General features: G+C 38.3%; 1 protein-coding gene across 1 annotated transcript in view; it reads right to left on the bottom strand.

The window, feature by feature from the left end:
- Window positions 1–21061, bottom strand: part of NBEA (neurobeachin) — a 928080-nt gene that overhangs the window by 523188 nt on the left and 383831 nt on the right. Inside the window, exon 33 of the mRNA XM_006083617.3 lies at window positions 7371–7498. Coding sequence (XP_006083679.1) covers window positions 7371–7498 — 128 coding nt within the window. The remainder of the gene's footprint in view (window positions 1–7370; window positions 7499–21061) is intronic.

Below are 21061 nucleotides of genomic sequence, written 5' to 3'. Positions count from 1 at the left end.
GATTAATTTCTCATGGGGCCCAGATGGCTTTAGCTATGGAAGCCTTACCCTGGAACCCTTGAACTCATCTGCTATTATAGTGTGTAAAAGCTTCCTTGTTTTAGCAGCTGTCCTTTAAATTGGCCCTCTCTTGGTTTTCCACAGAGTATTTGTAGACAAGGATCCTCAGATGCTCTCTTGTTCTCTACCATTTCTCCCATGCATCTGCTGATACCATGTATATCTTATATTATAGATGGACTAGAGGTCCAGTGCACGAATTCGTGCATGGTGGGTCCCTTGGCTTGGCCGGTGATGGAGGCCTATCGGGGGGGCTGGCCTCGGGAGGCCGGCTGGCCAGCCTCCCGATCGGGCCTATGGAGGGGGGAGGGACGGCCGGCAGGGGTAGGGACTGCAGGTGGTTGGCTGTCTGGGAAGAAGGGCTACAGGAGGTTGGCTGGCTGGTGGGAGGGGATGCAGGAGGTTGGCTGGCCGGTGGGAGGGGCTGCTGGAGGTTGGCTGGCTGGGGGGCAGGGCCGTGGGAGGTTGGCCAGCCAGGGAGAGGGGCTGCAACAGGTTGGCTATGGAAGTGCACTGACCACTAGGGGACAGCTCCTGCGTTGAGCAGCTGCTCCCTGCTGGTCAGTGCACATTCTGGTCATTCCGGTCATTCCAGTTGTTCAGCTGTGATGGTCGTTTAGGCTTTTATATATGTACTAGTGGCCCAGTGCACAAAATTCGTGCACAGGGGAGGGGGTGTTCCTCAGCCCGGCCTGCACCCTCTCCAATCTGGGACCCCTCGAAGGATGTACCACTGCCAGTTTACAGGGATCGAGCCTAAACTGGCAGTTGGACATCCCTCTCACAATCCAGGAATGCTGGCTCCTAACCGCTCACCTGTTTGCCTGCCTGCCTGATTGCCCCTAACCACTCTGCTTGCTGGCCTGCTTCTCCCTAAACACCCCCCCCGCCAGCCTGATCACCCCCAACTGCCCCCTCTGCTGGCCTGCTTGCCCCCACCTGCCCTCCTCACTGGCCTGCTCGCCCCCAACTGCCCTCCCCTCTTGGCCTCTAACCGCCACTACCTCAGCCCTGCCACAATGGCTTTGTCCAGAAGAACATCTGTAAGGTCTCCTGGAAGGTCTCCCAGTCTAATTATCATATTACCCTTTTATTATATAGGATAGAGGCCTGGTGCATGGGTGGGGGCCGGCTGGTTTGCCCTGAAGGGTGTCCCAGATCAGGGTGGGGGTTTCCTTGGGTTGTGGGGTGGCCTGAGCAAGGGGCCTGTGGTGGTTTTCAGGCAGGCCATGCCCCTATGGGGTGAGGGTCCCCTCTGGGGGGGCATGGCCAGCCTGGGTGAGGGGCTGATGGCTGTTTGCTGGCTGGCCACAGCCCTGGGCAACCCAGGCTCCCAGACCCTCCTTGAGTGGAGGCCACAGCAGCTGGAAGCAGGTATCTGGGATTTATTTATCTTCTATAATTGAAACTTTGTAGCCTTGGGCGGAGCCCACAGCTGGCCAGGGCAGGCGTGAAGCTTGGCTTTCTCCATCGCAGGGGCAACCCACACCTCCTGTTCGCTCCAGCTCTGTGGCTGCTGCCATCTTGGTTGGGTTTATTTGCATTCTTGCTCCTGATTGGCTGGTGGGCGTGGCTGGTGGGTGTAGCGGAAGTATGGTCAATTTGCATGTTTCTCTTTTATTAGATAAGATATTATCCTCATCCAGTCATATTTTGGAGTTCAATGGGATACCTTGTCATTTAGTTTCATTGTAAGTGTCCATATGTTATTGCTAATGGACTAGTAGTTATTAAGGGGGGTAGTAGTTATTATTTTACTATATATGTTGTTATGTCTGTTTTTCATGGAAGATTTCAGGGATATTTAAAAACTATGCCTCCATTGCCATCTTCCCTGAATTTGTTATGTCATGTACTGTTTTTGCATTATTACAATTTCAAAATAACTACTAAAATTATACTTAAAATATAATTTTTGAATTAAAATGAACACATATATTTTTCTAATTATATAGCCATATTGTTATTGTATATGACCAAAGGGTGTTATGATATTCTTGACTAAGCTTATTACTTTCATAATAAGATTTTAGTGATGTTCTCTTTCGGTGGAGGTGGAAATTTTAGGCTATATTTAAATATTTTTAAAATATGCTAGTCTTGGAAACTATAAAGATTCTTGAATATTATATGATTTAATGAAATATTTACTAATGTCACTAAAAGTAGTAGACACATAAGTGACATTTCCTGTACTGCTACCATTTTTCTAAGATGTTTCAAGTTATATATAGCTTCTAAAAAGGGGAGCCTGTGTATTACATTCAACCTTGCCTTTCACATCCACACCATTCTAAATTAATTATAACAGAGATAGACACCTAACCCAAAGCTAAGCCATTCACATTCTCTCTAGATAGGTAATGATTTATAGTCAGATAATGAAAGATATTTACATTAAAAGCACATTTGGAGTTAAGAATGGATGTTATGTTGGGCTATGTTAGAACAACTAAGAAAGTGAAGGTAGTCTGGGAGAGAAGAAAATAAAATGAGTTCATACACAGAGAGAAACACAAATAGGAAGCTATGAAGTTGCTTTAAGAGTTAAAGGAAGTAGCCTTGATTACTGACTCCCCTCTCCCATTTCTAGGCTGCCTGAAGTCTAACTGTATTTCATTTCCTGTCCTTGGATGCTTATGAAACTTTTGCTGTACCCTTATGATAATTACATTAATTTAAATATTCTCATGAGTCTTAAACAAACATAAAATGCTCACAGACTATAAACAGTGATTTTAAAGGGCCACTCTATGCCATGGTGAAACAAGACAGAGTGAAGGACACTATGCTAACAAACATACACACATCTAAGCATCTTCTCTTCTAATTAACTTGAGTAACTACTATTTCTTTATTACTAATTACAACTCTAAGCCCACTGTTGTTCTTAGGCCCCCTAAATAAAAATTAGCAATATCTAACCCACCTCCTGGCAGTCAGCAACCAATCTATAACTGGCCCTACTTATTTAAATACAAACTTTAAAATAAGCTCCTCTCAACTCCTTCTTTAAAAGAAGCTCCACAGTATCTCTGAAGTGCATTCTCCATTGCTGCACCAAGACAAATATAACAATTTTGGATCAAAGGTTGCTTTGTCATCATGGGCTGATGGGTTTGATAGTTGCATACATATTTATTATAATTTTTATGTATTAGTTTGCAAATTGAAAAGCTGGAATCCTTTTAAAGAAAATTCGCTAAGCTCCAAATAACTACTGTCTTCAAAAATCCTTAATTATTGCCAAGAGAAACATATACACACCAAAAGCTATGTAAATACAGCTACTGTTAATGAGTGCCCTTAAAAGATGTGAACTACATTGATTACTCTAGAATCATACAAGAATACATTTAAGCTTGTCACTTTTATTAGTCAAATAAAAGGTGTGACTAATAAAAGTGACAAACTTAAAGAACATTATCTTAATTTATATTTTAAAGTACATAACAATGTAAACTACCAAAGATCAATTATCCTATAAGAAAAAATTTAAGTACATGTGTGTTAAGAAAAACTGAATATAAAATAAGACAAAATGCAATTCAAATATATTTTATGATTATTTAAAATAAGAGTACTCACTGTTTCTTTTTGTAAGACTCTAAAATACCTTTAGTTACCTAAATCCAGCTTTGTTCCTACCATATACATATATATGATAAAGTCAAAAGCAAAGCGATTTATTCATCATTAGCACTATTTTTTAAACAGAACTGATCAATAGCTTGGGTAAAGATATTTTTATCATGTAAATCTCCTGAGTTCTTCACAACAGTTTGACAGTTTTTCTTCTCAGAGGAGAGGAATAGTATATCAAATTATAGAAAAAAAAAGGGAAATGGAACAGAGAGAAAATGAAAGAATGATCAAGAGTACATGTTAAAGAATGAGAGTATGAAAGCACATGTGTTTCCAGAAGCTGGAGTGAAGAGCAAGAATGAACCTTGGATGAATGTAGCAGCTAACTCATGGGTGTTCATGTTCAATATTGGGAATTCTCACCATACAACAATGTTACCCATCTTCCCTTATTTTTAAAACTTACCTTCACCAAAAATGATTAGCAAAAACATAATGTTCTATTGAAGTACAAGAAAAAAATACTGAATATTATGTACCAGAATCTAAGTTAAGCGATGTTAATATAAACAATAAGATTATTTCTATTTACAAGTAAAAATAATTTTATTAATATTGTATAAATATAATGCCACAGGACCACAAAGAGATGGCATTAATTTGGCATAAGAAACCTGAAGCAGGATTCAAAACATGAGAAGAATTTGGGGGACAGAAAAAAGGAGAAAGATCCAATGCAGAAGGAAGAGTTGTAGAAAAACAAGGAAATGTGATAATGCATCACTTGTTTGCATATTTAAGGAATGTCTTCTACAGCAAGAAGATAGAGATGAGTTAAATCTGAAAAAATGGTTATGACTAAACTGGGAGGGATACCAAATGATGTTCTGTTATATAGCAGAGGTTTCTAGATTTTTGGATTGTATAAACTGGCAGAAATTTGAAGGACCATATTTTAAGATTGTCAATTTTATATTTTGCCAAATAATGGCATTTAAAAAACAGAACTCAAAACCTAAGACCTATCATTTAATGTCATTTTATTAAGAAAAATCATTTTAATACAAAAAAGAATATGAATAATACATCCATATAATCTTAAAAACAGGACATTTAATGATATATTAAAATTAGGTTATATCTTTGGATGCAGAAAGTTACAAAATAAAATTTCATTTTGCCCAGTGAACACAAAGTGAACTTTTAATATGTAACTTGTTAGCATAGTTCTTTTTAAAAATCCAAGTGACATATTCTAAAGCTCTTTCAACTCAATCCAGAGTATTGGAGGTAAACTCAGAGAAGCCCAAGAAAAATTATTTTCGATTACTCAGCCATTTCTCTTATCTTCTCTCTGAAGTGCTGGGAAGAAAATAAGAAATAGTCCAGATGTCTGGCCAAGGGAAATTCTGAAAAGGGGGCTACATAAATGGAGTCCTGACTGACAGATATAGAACAATTAAAAAGTTACCTGACAGCAATTTCTTACATTTTAAAGTGTCATAAACTGTCACTTAGGAACCACTAATGTGAGTCTTATAACCTAAAATAAATCCTTCTTTGCTTTGGCTGCTGGGGAACTTGGGGCAGATTTGTGTTCCAGTTTTAATAACAGTATTGGACCCATTCCTAGTATTGCTACTTTACTAAATGTGTTCCGTGTTTATTTTAGTATGTCCTTGATAATTATAAATTTCTACTATAAATTTTTCAAAACATTTTAGGAAAAGATACACTTAAATATCTATACTAATAAAAGGGTAATATGCTAATTAGACCGGATGTCTTCCGGATGTCCTTCTGGACAAAGCCGCAGCCACGGATGGCAGCTGCTGGTGCTGCGAGGGCCAGGCCGAGGCTCAGGCAGCCACTGTGGCTGTGAGGGTCGAGGCTCAGGCAGCTGTGGATGGAGGCTGGTGCTGCGAGGGCTGGGCCGAGGCTCAGGCAGCCACTGTGGCTGTGAGGGCTGAGGCTCAGGCAGCTGCGGCAGCCAGCAGTGGCAGTGGCAGCGAGGGGGTGATTGGGGCAGTGCCTTCCCCTGATCTGCCAGTCGCCTCCTGCAGAGGGAGGACAGACTGCGGCTTAGGCCCACTCTCCCAGAGGGGAGTGGGCCTAAGCTGTCAGTAGGACATCCCCTGAGGGCTCCTGTACTGTGAGAGGGGGCAGGCCGGGCTGAGGGACCCCCCTGCAGTGCACTAATTTTCATGCACTGGGCCTCTAGTAGAAAAATAAGATTTTTAGGGAATAAGGAAACATTTAAGATTTATGTTTTCAATAATGCTTATTCAATTTTTTTCTTATTGTAAAAATAACATGTTGTAGGGTCACTACCCTGACTATTCTGCCTAGAGCACTCTTCTAGTAAGCTATATGGCTCACTTCCTTTTAATCTTTGCTCAAATGTAACTTTTACTATTGGCTTATTAAAAATCAATCACCCTTTTTAAAACTGCAATATAACCCTGCCATTTCTATAATCCCAGTTACTAGTGTTGTACTTATACTTTTACATAGCATTTGCCAACTTTCAACATTTTATATGATTTAAATATTTATGCTTAATGCTTATTTATTGTCTCTCCTTGCTAGATTATAAACTCCACAAGGCAGGGTTATTTGTCTGTTAGCTACTAATATATTCCAAGTACCTAAGATAGCACTTAACCTAGAGCAAGAATGCGATATTTTTTATAAAAAGTGAACAGCCCACATGTGTTCTAAAAGCTTTATATGTACTATATAATTTAATCCTCCCAAGAGTCCTGGTAGGGTGCTGCTATCATTGACGACAATTTATAGAAAGGAACTAAGCCACAAATGGCCAATTTAGTCTAAAAAGGTCATAGAGCTAAGAAAGTGGTGGAATAAGGATTTAAACTCAATCCAGTTAGTAAATATTTCTAATAGAAACAGACTGTGCAAAAGCAGTTGAGAGGATGATAGAAAAGGCATAGGAAACCTATAGTAAATAGGAAGTGAAAAGCAAACAAATATATATATATATATATATATATATATATATATATATATATATATGGCTTCTAAATCCAACAAATGGCACCTAAAGCAATTATTCACTCACAGGATCGTTTGCATATTGATTAGCCCCTTCTGGATTTCATGACTATTTAGAAAACAAAGCTTTTTTAAATAAATAAGGCTCCAGATAACTTTCTTTCAAAGCTACTCTCCTATTACAAGTGCATTAAATCTTCACAAGAGTTAATTTACCTTTTTTGCCTTCTTACTCTGTTTAAGCTGCTACTGAGTAAAAGACAACAGCTTCATCAATTCCCAGTTAAGTATTTCTTTAAATTTTCTCAGTTAAAGATTCTCATATAACAAATGTTATGTGAATCAAAAAAAGTCTCTTAAAGAAGCCTGGCTCTTTGAAGGAAATTTTAGAGATCCTTGCTTAGTAAACACAGCATCCTAATGAAGGATATACAGCAGCCCTTTAGATTAGGATCATAAGAACCAGAGAGTCCCATTCAACTTTTTCAAAGTTCTTCATTCTGTTATGAGCTGTACAATAAGACTGACTGTGCAAATATGTTATTTAAAAAATGAACAAGAAGAAATCATACATAATATCTTATTAGCATTTGTGGAAGCAATGTCTTTATATTCGACAGTAAATTTTCCTCCAGAAGTACAAATTATGTCATGATTAATAGAAACATTATAGGAAACTAAAATAATTAGAATAGAGAGAGAAAGCATACCTTCTATCAATAGCTCTTGTCCATGACTGCCAAGAAGTGTACGAGATAGGAATGGGGCAAAGTCTACAAAAATTTCACGAAGAAGAGGAGCAACTTTTTCTAAAGCTCTTTCAAGTTTTGCAGTGATGCTGTTGAAATTAAGACATAAAGACTAGTAAATATAATTCAAAATAAAAAATAAAATAAACTTTACTTCTAAATTAAAACCTTTGAAAATAATAAAAGTTCAATCTAATCCACCAAATAATGTGTAGAAGGGACACGGTAAAATTTCACATCAGTCATAAGGCTACTCCAAAGACTGCAGCTAAATTAGAATGACTATATGGAGAAAAGGATTTAGGGTTCTGTAACCTTTGAGGGCCACAAAATCTATTCATAGTTCTAGAAGCTTTAAGAAAAGAAGTTCTCCGTATATCTTTTTTGTCTATCATTCTATCACTAAAAGAAAACAGTTTTTCAACACTTACTACATGGATCACTGTGCCAATTACAAAGAATTAACTCTTGATCTAAAAAAATTCCCTGAAAATTCCCTCAAAAGCTAAACAAATAAGGGAATAATTGGAATTCAGTGTTATACAATTGAATTGCTTTGCTAAAGTGGGCATGTTCCATTTTATAAGCCCACTTAGTTGTATTTACCAAACTCAGTTCTCAAGCTTAATTTGTTCCAGAAGTCTGTTTGAAAAGCAATTTGTTCAAAAACCGAATCATTTTTTCCCATTAGAAATAATGTAAATTGAATAAATTCATTCCAGATCCCCAAATGATTCCGTTTTAACCTTCCTTATACATAGTACATGTCTAATGTACTGTTTAATTTATAAACACACACTTCTTTTCTTTAATTTATTGACCCACCCCCTACTAGCCTTAAAGGAATCACTTTCAGCACTCCTTCCAGGGTGTCTTTCTGGAGGTCAGTATGCAGCATCTTCACTTTTTCACATATCTCTGCTCTGAAATGTTGTCACCAGCTAACTGCTTTTGACTTATCCAAATCAACAAGTTTTTCTACCTCTTCAATTGCCTGTGATCATTGTTTCTTTCACATCTTTAGCAACATCAGCACTCTTGATGGCCTATTTATGTTTTAAAATTGTGCTAAGCATCCATTTGGCTAGCAACAAAAGCAAAAAAGAAATATATACACACACAACAACAACAACAACTACAGAAAAAAATATTCACAGCACAATATCCTGAGATGTTAACAACAAAAGTTTAGAAATAAACTGACTCTCATTCTCTCCTTTGTCTGTGGTGTGAAAAACGCCTTTTGTCACACTGATGTATCTGCATGAAAGGGTTGTCAGGTCCAGTGCAAGTTTGGTTCAACAACCAAGACATTATTTTCATGAACAACTTGGTCAAGAACCAAATTGTTTGACATAGGAGACTTTCAAGAATGAAGGTTTAACTGTATATTGTTCACTATTAAGTTTTCAGTTATATGACCTTACATAAGCACCGTTTGATATTCTTAAAAACACCTTGAGTAGTGTATGCAAAAAGCAGAAAAAAAACATGTAAAAAATAATTCTGCTCAGGCAAATACAAAAAGTGTTCTGGAGTAAGACTGCTTAGCCTGGAATGCTGGTTCTATCGTATGGGTACCTAGATGATCTTGGGACATTAGACTTCCTACGCCTGAAAAATGAAAATGATCATAGTCACTAATAGTGAGGACTAAATGAGCGAAGGCATGTAAAGTACATAGAAAAGTACCTGGACACAGTGAGAGATCAACAGTAGTAGCTCTTCTAAGAGCTATATTAATTAAAAAAACACATATATTTACACTTACAAAATGTGACTCTGGTGTATTTTAAAAATTCAATTTAATAATATAATATTAGATGACCACTCCTTTCATCCACACAAAAAAACATGTATAATAAGGAATTAAACAATGTTCCAAATAATAAAAGTTCTGCCACAATGCTAAGTAACATATTTTTTATGCATGAGGAAAACATAAGGACAAAAAGTTAATTAATCATAGAATAATTTGCAACATATTACTAATATTTGAAACTAAACTATTTCATTGTTTTTTTTAAGCAATTAAATGATTAGGGATTAGGAAATAATCAGAATGCCTTCTTTCTTACTTTCAAAAAAGCATGATCTGAATCCTTTGTGTACACACAGCCTTACCATTACTTCTATTTGACTTTATCTCATCTTATCTGAGTGGACAGCCTTAGAGAAAGGAGAACTCAGAGAAAGAAGAACTCAGAGAGGAAACTCAGATTTAAGTATTTGCACAAATACTTAAAGACAATATTCTGAAGGAAGAGCTACTCTGTTATTCCTGAAGCAAGCACCTACATTAAGGCCATGATTCTCAAATGTTAGTGTAGATCCGAATCATCTACAAGGCTTGTTTAAACACAGAGTCCTAGAACCCTACTCCCAGAGTTCCTGATTCAGCAGGTCTGGGTGTACTGTGAGAATTTGCACTTGTAACAAATTCTCAGGTGGTCTAAAACTGCTAGTCTAGGAAACACGCTTTGAGAAGAATTGTTTTAATGAAAGTATTTACTATTAGTAAGTTGTAATAAAACAGCAAAGGAAAGGCTACCCAAAGTCATAGAATACTCATGTTATTTCTGACTTTTAGTGACTGGAGATATAAATTCTTTTTTGGATCTACTACTTCTTTCATTCCTTTTCACTCTCCAGGACCATTTCCTACAATTCTTCTCAGCTAAAGGGATCCCCTCTACTAAGACAATGTAAGGAAGAAAAGTAAGAATGAACCTATGAAAAGGAGAAAAATCTATATGTAATTCTTCTTTTTTTTTTAAATATATTTTATTGATTTTTTACAGAGAGGAAGGGAGAGGGATAGAGAGTTAGAAACATCGATGAGAGAGAAACATCGATTCAGCTGCCTCCTGCACGCCCCCTACTGGGGATGTGCCCGCAACCCAGGTACATGCCCTTGACCGGAATCGAATCCGGGACCCTTCAGTCCGCAGGCCGACGATCTATCCGTTGAGCCAAACCAGCTAGGGCTATGTAATTATTCTTGATTGTTTCTGCAGCTGAATTCTGAGTGAAGTATGAATATTTATTTTTATTTAAGATTCGCTAATGAAAATAAAATTACTTTAGAAAAATTCCTAGATTTATACAGGTTCACATCACAGTTATACTGTTGGATTGTAGTATGCTGTTATTCAATTACATCCAGGAACATTGATTTCCCCGATTTAAAACTTTTTTTCCATATTTTACAGGTTTATGTATGATTTAGAGACTTGAAAATTGCAAAAATACTGTTCTTGGTGATTAAGTTAAATATCAAATGGAAACTAATCAAAGCAACTAAGTACATGTGTGCGTGTAAATAGCATGTATGGATAAAAACAGACATCTCTCAGAGAGTGAATCCATATAATAAGGTTTTTTGCAACTATATTCTTATAAAATTTAATAGAATATTAAGTTATGTTTATACATATTATCTGCAATCATAATTTTTATTTTCTAATAGTGGACAATGTAACATTTTACCCACCAAGAGGTCAAATATTTTAAGTACAAAAAGTCATTATCAAGCAAATTTCACCATCCATGCAGAGAAGTCTCATTACCACTTCTCACAGAGAAGAATATGGGCAGGTTTCTGGTGTTGTTGTTAATATTTATAAATTCCTCACAATGTATTTTAAAGGAAAGTAAACACTGTATTTATCCTTACATAACTTAAATTCCCAAAGGAAATGGTATAAACATAAATCTCAGCTTTATACCCAACTCTATCACCTAGCAAATAACCCCCAATTATTAAAAAAACAACATTGTGCCTATATTTCAATTCTCATCTAAGAAGAACGTAATAAAAACTCCTTTTTCCCAATTGCAAAGCATACATAAAAAACTTATCTGTTAACATGTAATAAAAGTTTTTAAAAAAATTGAAGAAGGGAATACTCCTTGACCTTGTGTCCTATACAAATAAATGAATTAATCACTTCATTTTTAGTATAATTTTTACTTTAAAAATAGAAATAATACTTAATCCTCAGAAAACAATAACAACAAGGTTCTGTAAAAAATTCTTTTGTAAGAAAAATTAGTACAGCTTAGGAAAAAGACTAAGTAGTAACTTTTCAGTTTTATTTGAAAGTTTATTTTCATTTATTAAAAGAATAACAACATTAATTCAGCCCGCCTGGTGTTTCTCAGTGGTTGAGTGTCAACCCATGAACAAAGAGGTCACCAGTTCGATTCCAGGTCAGGGCACATGCCAGTATAGTGGACTCAATCCCCAGTAGGAGGTATGTAGGAGGCAGCCCTTAGATGTTTCTCTCTCATAGATGTTTCTATCTCTCTCCTTTTCCCTTCCTCTCTCCGAAATCAATAAAAACATATTTTAAAAAACAACATTCAGTCTCAGACATTTTATGCACAGAAATAATACAAGGGTGCACTAGATGGGGAGTTTGCCCTACACAGTCTTGAGTGAGGTTTATAATCTTAACACTTTAGGAAGTTCTTAATGTTTGGGACAGTTCTTGGGCCCTACACATAGAATTTGTCAACTCTAGGCTGAATGCATTCTCTCAAGCTATCCATTTATCTCTCTCACTCTATATTTTTCCCTTCTCTTCAGTCACACTAACTATGATTGTGATGTTATTTTGACTTTGGCTATTTTTCTTTTCTTTTTTAAATATATTTTTATTGATTTCAGAGAGGAAGGGAGAGGGAGAGAGAGAGAGAAACATCAATGATGAGTGAGAACCATTGATTGGCTGCCTCCTACACGCCCCCCACTAGGGATTGAACCCACAACCTGGGCATGTGCCCTTGACTAGAATCAAACACAGACCCTTCAGTACACAGGCCAATGCTCTATCCATTGAGCCAAACCAGCTAGGGCTGGCTAATTTTCTTGACAGTAAAAGCAAACTCTTTTAAGAAAGAGAATTACTGATTTCCATGAAGAAAATTGCCATTACAACATGAGAAATTTATCAAGTACTCTAACAAATTTACCAACTATAGGAAAACAAAACATTCAAAGCAAATATTAATGTTTTAAATGAAATTCTATAGATCCAATGCCTGGATTAAAACAATATGACTTAAAACATAACATTTTATTATTATGGTTTTAAAAAACACAATTATATATTGGTCTTTACCTGTATTAAGAAAATCTCATTTACAGAGATTTATAGATTTTAAGAAATTTATTTGACTAAAGATTTAATTAACTCATGAGAGAAACAATGTTATGAAAACCCGTGGCTGCAATTATTATCAAATCTTACCAAATTTAACTGACCTGGAGACATATCCAAGGCCAAGGTGATTATAAATACATGAATCAGCGGAAAAAAACTAAGATTTGCCAGGCCGGCGTGACTCAGTGGTTGAGCATCAACCTATGAACTAGGACAGTGATGGCGAACCTTTTGAGCTCGGCGTGTCAGCATTTTGAAAAACCCTAACTTAACTCTGGTGCTGTGTCACATATAGAAATTTTTTGATATTTGCAACCATAGTACAACAAAGACTTATATTTTTGATATTTATTTTATATATTTAAATGCCATTTAACAAAGAAAAATCAACCAAAAAAATGAGTTCGCATGTCACCTCTGACACGCGTGTCAAAGGTTCGCCATCACTAAACTAGGAGGTCACAGCTCGATTCCCAGTCAGGGCATATACCTGGGCTGTGGGCTCAATCTCCAGTGTGGGGCATGCAGGAGGCAACTAATTAATAATTCTCTCTCACCATTGATGTTTCTATCTCTCCCCTTTCCACTCTGAAATCAATAAAAATATATTTTTAAAAAAGTAAGATTTATGTCATTTTCTAAAGTCTGCTTTCACAGTGTTGATTATTTTCAAATGTTATATGTCTTATAATTCTAGAAAAACATAATAATTCTACTTTTACTTAGGATATTGCTTTCATTGTGAATTGCATTTTAATAAGCAACCTTATGTTTCTACCATTTCACAATGTTACAATTTTTATTTATTTTTTATTTTAATTTTTTGTATTCTCATAGACCCCTAGCATAATGTCATAATATAATAAATAATTAATAGATTAATTTGGTATGTTCAAGTTCTTAAATTTTGTCATTCATTTTTTAAATCATACAAAACAATTGGTGTATATAAAAATATAATCTAGAATGAAAATGAGTAATCATGTACCCTTAAGCAATGTACCTAAAAGATATGGCTCAGATATAAAGAAAATTATTCCATTCCTGAAATCCACAGATTTTATTAATCAAATTCTCCTATGTAACTTAGGGAATGCAGGCAGAGGTAAGTGAACTGATTTGTCTAAGTAAGACTGATGCAAAGAAAATATTAGAAGAGTATTAATGACAGCAAAACCATATACTGTAAAGTTAAATTGTTAATCAGTTATCCTATATAATAAAGAGATAATATGCAAATTAACCCTCACACCCTCACAAGATGGCTGCCTACGACCAGGCCGGCAGAGGGGTTAGTGAGGGACGTAAACGACTGAACAGCAGGCTGCATGGGGCGACCAGGCCGGCGGGGGGCTCATGAAGGATGACCAGGCTGGTGCGGGGGAGGCAGTTGGGGGTGACCAGGCCAGCAGGAGGGGCAGTTGAGGGCAACCAGTTAGGGGCGAACAGGCAGGCAGGCAGGTGAGCAATTAGGAGCCAGCAGTCCAGGATTGTGAGAGGGATGTCCGACTGCTGGTTTAGGCCCGATCAGATCGGGCCTAAGCCGGCAGTTGGACATCCCCCAAGGGGTCCCGGATTGGAGAGGGTTCAGGCTGGGCTGAGGGGACCTCCCCCCCACACCCTGTGCATGAATTTTGTGCACCGGGCCTCTAGTATATTATAACTAGTAATGGAAAAACACTGACTTTAAATATTTTGTTCATAGTTCACTAAACTTGTAGTATGAAACATAGACATACTAGATAGCAGATGAATAAAGTGCATCCTACATATCAAATCTGTGACACTAGATCCTACTGATAAACAATTTCTTTAAACTATAACTTTTTACAGCCACTAAGCAAAACATGAAACTAAAAAATATCTTATTTTATTTCCCCATGGTCTTTTAAATTAAAAACAGACATTTCTCCTCATTCTTTCTTAACAGAATCATATACATTTTCAAGTGTATGATGTACTGGTTAAGAAGTAGATAAAATTACAAAAGACTAAGAAATTAAGTCTAACTAGAATTCTCAATATGGGAGTTTGCTCTTTTATATGGTAAACTATAAACTAAATTTAAAATACACATTTTTCAGGTTTCAAGAAATGTAATGCTGGGATGTCTTTACATAATTATAAAAGCTTGTTTGGAGCACATTTTTGAAAATTGCTAATTGCATGTTTTGTACGAAGAAAGAAAATGAAAAACTGAAATGGAAAAAAAATCTCTCCTTTCTAGTCAACTAGAAAATAAAATGACATAAAAATTAACTGTAATGAAATAAAAACATAAGGTCAAGAATATATGTCAATTTGAGCAAAAAAGGAAAGAAGAGAAAAGAAAAGAAGAGGAGATAAAAGAAAAGAGAAGAAAAGAAAAGGAAAGGAAAGAAAAAAAGAAAAGAAAAGAGAGAACTCATGGAGATGGACAACAGTGTGGTAATTGCAGCGGTGGGAGTTGGTGGGGAGGAAGTGAAGAGGGCATAGAGGGGATAAAGAAAAGAATACATGTGATTTAACTGAGACAAAACAACAAACTTAGTAATATAAAGAAGGCTGTGTTTAAATAAGTTATATAATTTGAAAAACTAAAACTTTTCCTACTAAAAAATTGTAATATAAAAAATGTCAATGTATTAGATATTATAAAGCAGCGGTTCTCAACCTGTGGGTCATGACCCCTTTGGGGGTCGAACGACCCTTTCACAGAGGTCACCTAAATACATCCTGCATATCAGATATTTACATTACGATTCATAACAGTAGCAAAGTTACAGTTATGAAGTAGCAATGAAAATAATTTTATGGTTGGTGGTCACCACAACATGAGGAACTGTATTAAAGGGTCGCGGCATTAGGAAGGTTGAGAACCACTGCTATAGAGGATCATCAAAAACCCCCTTTAGGATAGAGACGCTCATTTTCTGGAAAGTTCAAAGGAGGATTACTGGGTTATGGCTCACAGCTGAATTCCTCCCCAGAAAGAACCTGTCTCACCCAAAGTTATGTCCCCTCATCAGGAACAGGAGCAATCTGCATTCAAACACTAGTCATTTAGGGATCAAAAATGCTAGGTCCTTTGACTCATTTGAGGACATCTCTCAGAGCCAATCCACTTTCAGAGCTTTCCCATGGAATGGCCTGGGGTCTCCCTTATAATAGCATCACTTTTCTTCCTGACCAGTCCTCTCTTCCCACTTCATTATAGGTGGTGTGATCAAAAACATTCCCCACACCCATCCAATGTGGTACAATGGTTGAGCATTGACCCATGAACCAGGAGGTCATAGTCCGATTCCTGATCAGAGCACATGCCTGGGTTGCAGGCTTGATTCCAATTGGGGCATGCAGGTGACAGCCAATCAATGATTCTCTCTCATTATTGATGTTTCTATCTCCCTCTCCTCTCTCTGAAATCAATAAAATACACACACACACACACACACACACACACACATTTATTTATTTTTTAAAAAAACATTCCCCAGTAAATCACCTGTATTCATTGCTCTATCTACAAATTTGTGACCTGGGGTAGCAGGCAGTTAATGAGTGTTTTTTAGTATAGTTCTTGGTTCACATAATATTTTTTGAAAATACAAATTGGAAAGTCATTGATTAGGAATATGAAGTTTTAAAGAGAAATAGAGAATTTCCATTTTGCTTGTAGGAAGCTGTAAAGGGTCACTCCCACATTAATTACAAGAGAAAGCCAGATAATCTACAGAAGTATAAGAGAGCTGAGGTTGCAGGCCAAACAACTAGCCTTGAAATCTGAAGAAAGACAGGAGCCTCCAAGGAGACATGGGAGAGACACAAGAACTTGTTTCCTTAGGGCAGAGCACAGGAAGAAGAAATACTGGATAGCATATAAGCTGGTAAGAAACAGATGAAGAAAAAAAAGAAGGAAACAGATAAAGCTTTTAATAAATTGCTGAACTCCAAATGTGAGCTAATGTGAGAGAATAAAACCTTCAGAGGGCAGACACTAAGTCTGCAGTCATTTGCAGGCTCTTCCACATAGCCCTCACCATTACTCATGATGAAGCCCAGAACAGCATGGAAGACTGAGGAACTCCCTTCGGGGCTGCAGGAGAAGGGAGGGAAGCAGTAACTGCTGCAGAAAAGACACAAAGCCCAGCATAGACCCCCCTTCTCTGTATCCTCTATGAAACAAACTCTTTTACATCTTAGAAAAGGACACAAAGCCTTTCACTTTCAGCTTACAGGAGGAAGCCTAGTGCAGCTGGAGAACGAGAACAGAAAAACCCTCTGCTCTGGAAATGGGTAGGTTTTTATCTTAAGCCCTGATATTTAAATATTCTCCAACTACTTGGGAATTGGCAGGAAGAGTGGGAAAGCCCTATTTCCAAGACCCAGAGCAGCACCTGCCTAAAAAGAAGTTTGAACCAGAAGAACAGAAAACAAGCCCATGTCCCCCAAACACCAGGCTTACAAGTATCCAATAACAAATAATAGAAGGATACTGTTGCAGAAGCAGCCATAGCATAGAGAGCTTCTTTGAAGTATAGGATCAAAGGAAAGCCTAAAGATGAAGGTAAAATAGGAGCACCGAGTAAAACATTCTGACAAACCAGCCCCTAGAGCAGTGATGGCGAACCTATGACACGCGTGTCAGAGGTGACACATGAACTCATTTTTTTGGTTGATTTTTCTTTGTTAAATGGCATTTAAATATATAAAATAAATATAAAAAATATGTCTTTGTTTTACTATGGTTGCAAATATCAAAACATTTCTATATGTGACACGGCACCAGAGTTAAGTTAGGGTTTTTCAAAATGCTGACATGCCGAGCTCAAAAGGTTCGCCATCACTGCCCTAGAGTAACACAAGGAAAAGGGAGGGGAATTAAAAGCACTGAGAGTAACTAAAACAAGAAAACACAAACCTCCCTCAACTCCTGAGTAGAACGTCTTAAATCTCAATATTAAAGGCCTAGCGTAACACGAGTTGGACCCATTTCCAGCATAAATATTAGGAATGTCAGTCACTACTGTCCCATATATAATGTCCATTTGTCATTCAAAAAATATAAGACATACAAAGAAGAAAAATCAATGTAATCAGAATCACAAACCAACAGAATAAACCAGATAAACCAGATTTTGGAACTATCAGACAAAGACTATAATTAACATTTTAAGAGTTAATTAATAGTTGAAAAGATAGTCAACTTGCATAAACCGATGGAGAATTTCAGCACAAAGTAAGAAACTGTAAAAAACACACCATGCTACCAATTAAAAATACACTAAAAAAGACAATAATGTCTTCAATGGACTTATCAGTAGACTTCATAGCACCAAGGAAACAATCAGTGAATAGGAAAATAGTCCAAAAAAAAGACATATTAAACAAATAGAGATTAACCCGACCAGTGTGGCTCAGTGGTTGAGTGTCAACCTATGAACCAAAGGTCCCTGGTTTGATTCCCTGCTGGGCACATGCCCAGGTTGTCCACTTGATCCCCAGTAGGAGGCATGAGGAGGCAGCGGATTGATGTTTCTCTCTCATCGATGTTTCTATCTCTCTATCCCTCTCCCTTCCTCTCTCTAAAATCAATTAAAAAGCACACATTAAAACAAATAGAGATTAACCAAAGAACTTATCTATAATAATAAAAGCGTAATATGCTAATTAGACTGGATGGCTGAACGACCTTCAGGACGTCCTCCTGGACGACCTTCCAGACGACCATGTTATGACACACACTGGTGCCAGGCCAGCCAAGGCAGGTGATATGTGATTGGTTGGAGGCCCGCCATCGCCCCATGATTGCCCTGCAGAGGGAGGCCCAGGCCACCGGCCGGAGGGGCGATCGATCAATCGGGGAGGCTCCATGATCATCCAAAGAGAAAGGCCCAGGCCACTGACCAGCGGGCTGCGGTGGGTGGGCAGGGCCTCCCTCTATGGGGTGTGATCTATCGCATGATCGCCCTGCAGAGGGAGACCCAGGCTGCCGGCTGGCAGGGCAATCAATCAATGCGGGGGGGGTAGGGGGGCGGTCCACAATCACTCCATGGGCTGCATCAAGTAGGTGGGTCCTCCCTCTGTGGGGGTGATCCATCACAGAGCCCTGGCCAGGTGGGCAGGGCCTCCTCTTTGGGGTGATTGATAGCGGGACTCCCGGACTGTGAGAGGGCACAGGCCAGGCTGAGGGACACCGCCCCAGTCCACAAATTACATATATATACCAGTATTCATACCCCATTGACACAAATAATAGTGTGGTGAAGGCCTGGGGTAGAGCAGGGGCTGAGTAGAGGGTGATAAGGTATGGGGGGGGGGCAGATGGGGGACATCTATAATACTGTCAACAATAAAAAAAATTTTAAAAAGAGGAAGATATATGTATATATAATGAGACAGGGAGAGGTAGAGGGTAAGTGTATGCAAAAGCTACGAACAGTATAAAATAGACTTATATTAATTTTTTTAGAATCCCAGAGGGAAATGTGCTATGCTAAATAATGGCTACCCAAAGATGACCAACCTATGAACCCTGGAACTTGTGAATAGGCTATGATAATTGATGAAAGGGACTTTGCGAATGAAAATCAGGTTATGTAAATTAAGATAGGGAGATTATCTGGCATTATGTAGGTAGGCACAATCTAATCACAGGAACCCTAAAAAGCACAAAACTCTATGGGTGGAGTTGGAGAGTTGTGACAGTGGAGGAAGGCAGAAAAGGTGTATCAGCAAGGGAAGTCAGAGAGACCCTAAGTATGAAAAGAACGTGATACATTGTCACTGGTTCTGAGTGTGAGGACTGGAAAAGAGACCCTAGGAGCTAAGAGCCACTGCAGACTGACAGTCAACAAAGAATTTCAATCATAAGTTCTTTCGTTGTGTGAAACTGAATTCTGCCAACAACCTGAATGAACCTGATTAACTTCTACAGCCTCAAACAAGGAATGCAATAAGGAACACAAAAATCAGAATTTTAGCCCAGTGTGACCTCTGTTGTACTTTTAAGCAACAGAACATTGCATAACAAATGGGTATTGTTTTAAGCTGCAAAATGTGTGGCAAATTATTGTGGTAGCAGTAAAAAACTAATACAAGGAAAGAGAAGATATAGAAGAAAAACTGTGAAGAGATAATGAATGAGAATTTTCCAAAAATGATAAAGGCCCTTACACTGTGAATTCAAAAATAACACACACACACAACAACAAGCAGAATAAAAATTAATTAATAATATAGATTTGTCATAATAAACTGTTGAAGCCCAAATATAGAGTGAAACATCAAGAAAGCTATCAGAAAATAAAGACAGATTATAAAAAGGAACAATGGTAAGAATGATATTCTCATTAGAAACTATGCAGGCCAGAAGACAATGAAATAAAATCTATTTCATAAAAATGTCAGCACAAGAAGGCAGGTCCAGAATGACAAAGAAGGAGGACACTGCTCACCCCCCTCCCAAGAACACAACGAATGTACATCTATATTTAGAGCAATTCCAACTGCGAGACAACTGAACAGCTTCTGCACAGCAAATAAGAGAGAAAGACTGTATAGAGAAGGTTGGGGAGCCACAGGAGCTACCTGGGAGGTGAAGAAACTATCCAGACCAGAGGAACTAGTGAGCATCACTGTTTACTTTTCCCCTGCACTTGGATAGTGGGTGGAAGCTCTATCCAGTTCTCTGGCTGACCTGCGGGACTACTGTAGCATGTCCCCAGCCACCTCTCTCAGAACTAGTAGGGTACCATAGCTCCTGAACAAGGGGTTCTGCAATATAGAGACTGATCCAGCTGGTACAGAAGGGCACTGCTGTGTGCAGCCAATAGGCTGCATGTGCACACATGGTTCCCCCTCCTGAAGTGAGTGTGGAGTTAGCAAACTGCTGTGGTGCCCACACACAGATCTGCCCTTTTCAGAGAAAGTACGAAAATAGTGGGGCACTACAGCACTCACACATGGGGCTGTCCTGCCCACAGATGGTGCAGAACAAGCAAAATGCATCAATGTATGCACAGGGGGTTGCCCCATCCTCACAAAGCGAGGAAATAACATAGTGTGTGGTACCCACAGACAGGGATGCCCTGTGCAGAGATAGTGGGGCACTGATGTGCGCACACATGAGGTTGCCTACCTGGCAAGGGTGCGGAACAGGCAAAGTATGATGATGTGCACACACAGAACTGCCCCATTCAGAGAAAGTGAGGAACCAGTAGGGTACTGCAAAGAGTGCACTCAGAGCAACCCTGCCTAGACCTGGCTCAGGAAGCAGACAATTAAAGCAACAAGGCATAGTTTGTGCACAGGAGGCGGCCCAACCTGGATCAAAAAGGGCAAGGAAGCACTCTCAGACCTAGGCTGCTCCACCTGGAACCAACTTCTTCTGACCAGGTGGCACACCAAGCATTGCACACAATTTCACCAACTACAACTGGCCTGCCAAACCATCTAGCGCAGTGGTTCTCAACCTTGGCTGCACATTAGAATCACCTGGGAATC

The sequence above is a fragment of the Myotis lucifugus genome, unplaced genomic scaffold (genome assembly GCF_000147115.1).
Source record: "Myotis lucifugus unplaced genomic scaffold, Myoluc2.0 scaffold_7, whole genome shotgun sequence".
NCBI lineage: Eukaryota > Metazoa > Chordata > Mammalia > Chiroptera > Vespertilionidae > Myotis > Myotis lucifugus.
The sequence above is the reverse complement of the archived record's forward strand: the minus strand, read 5'-3'. Positions and strand labels throughout refer to the sequence as shown.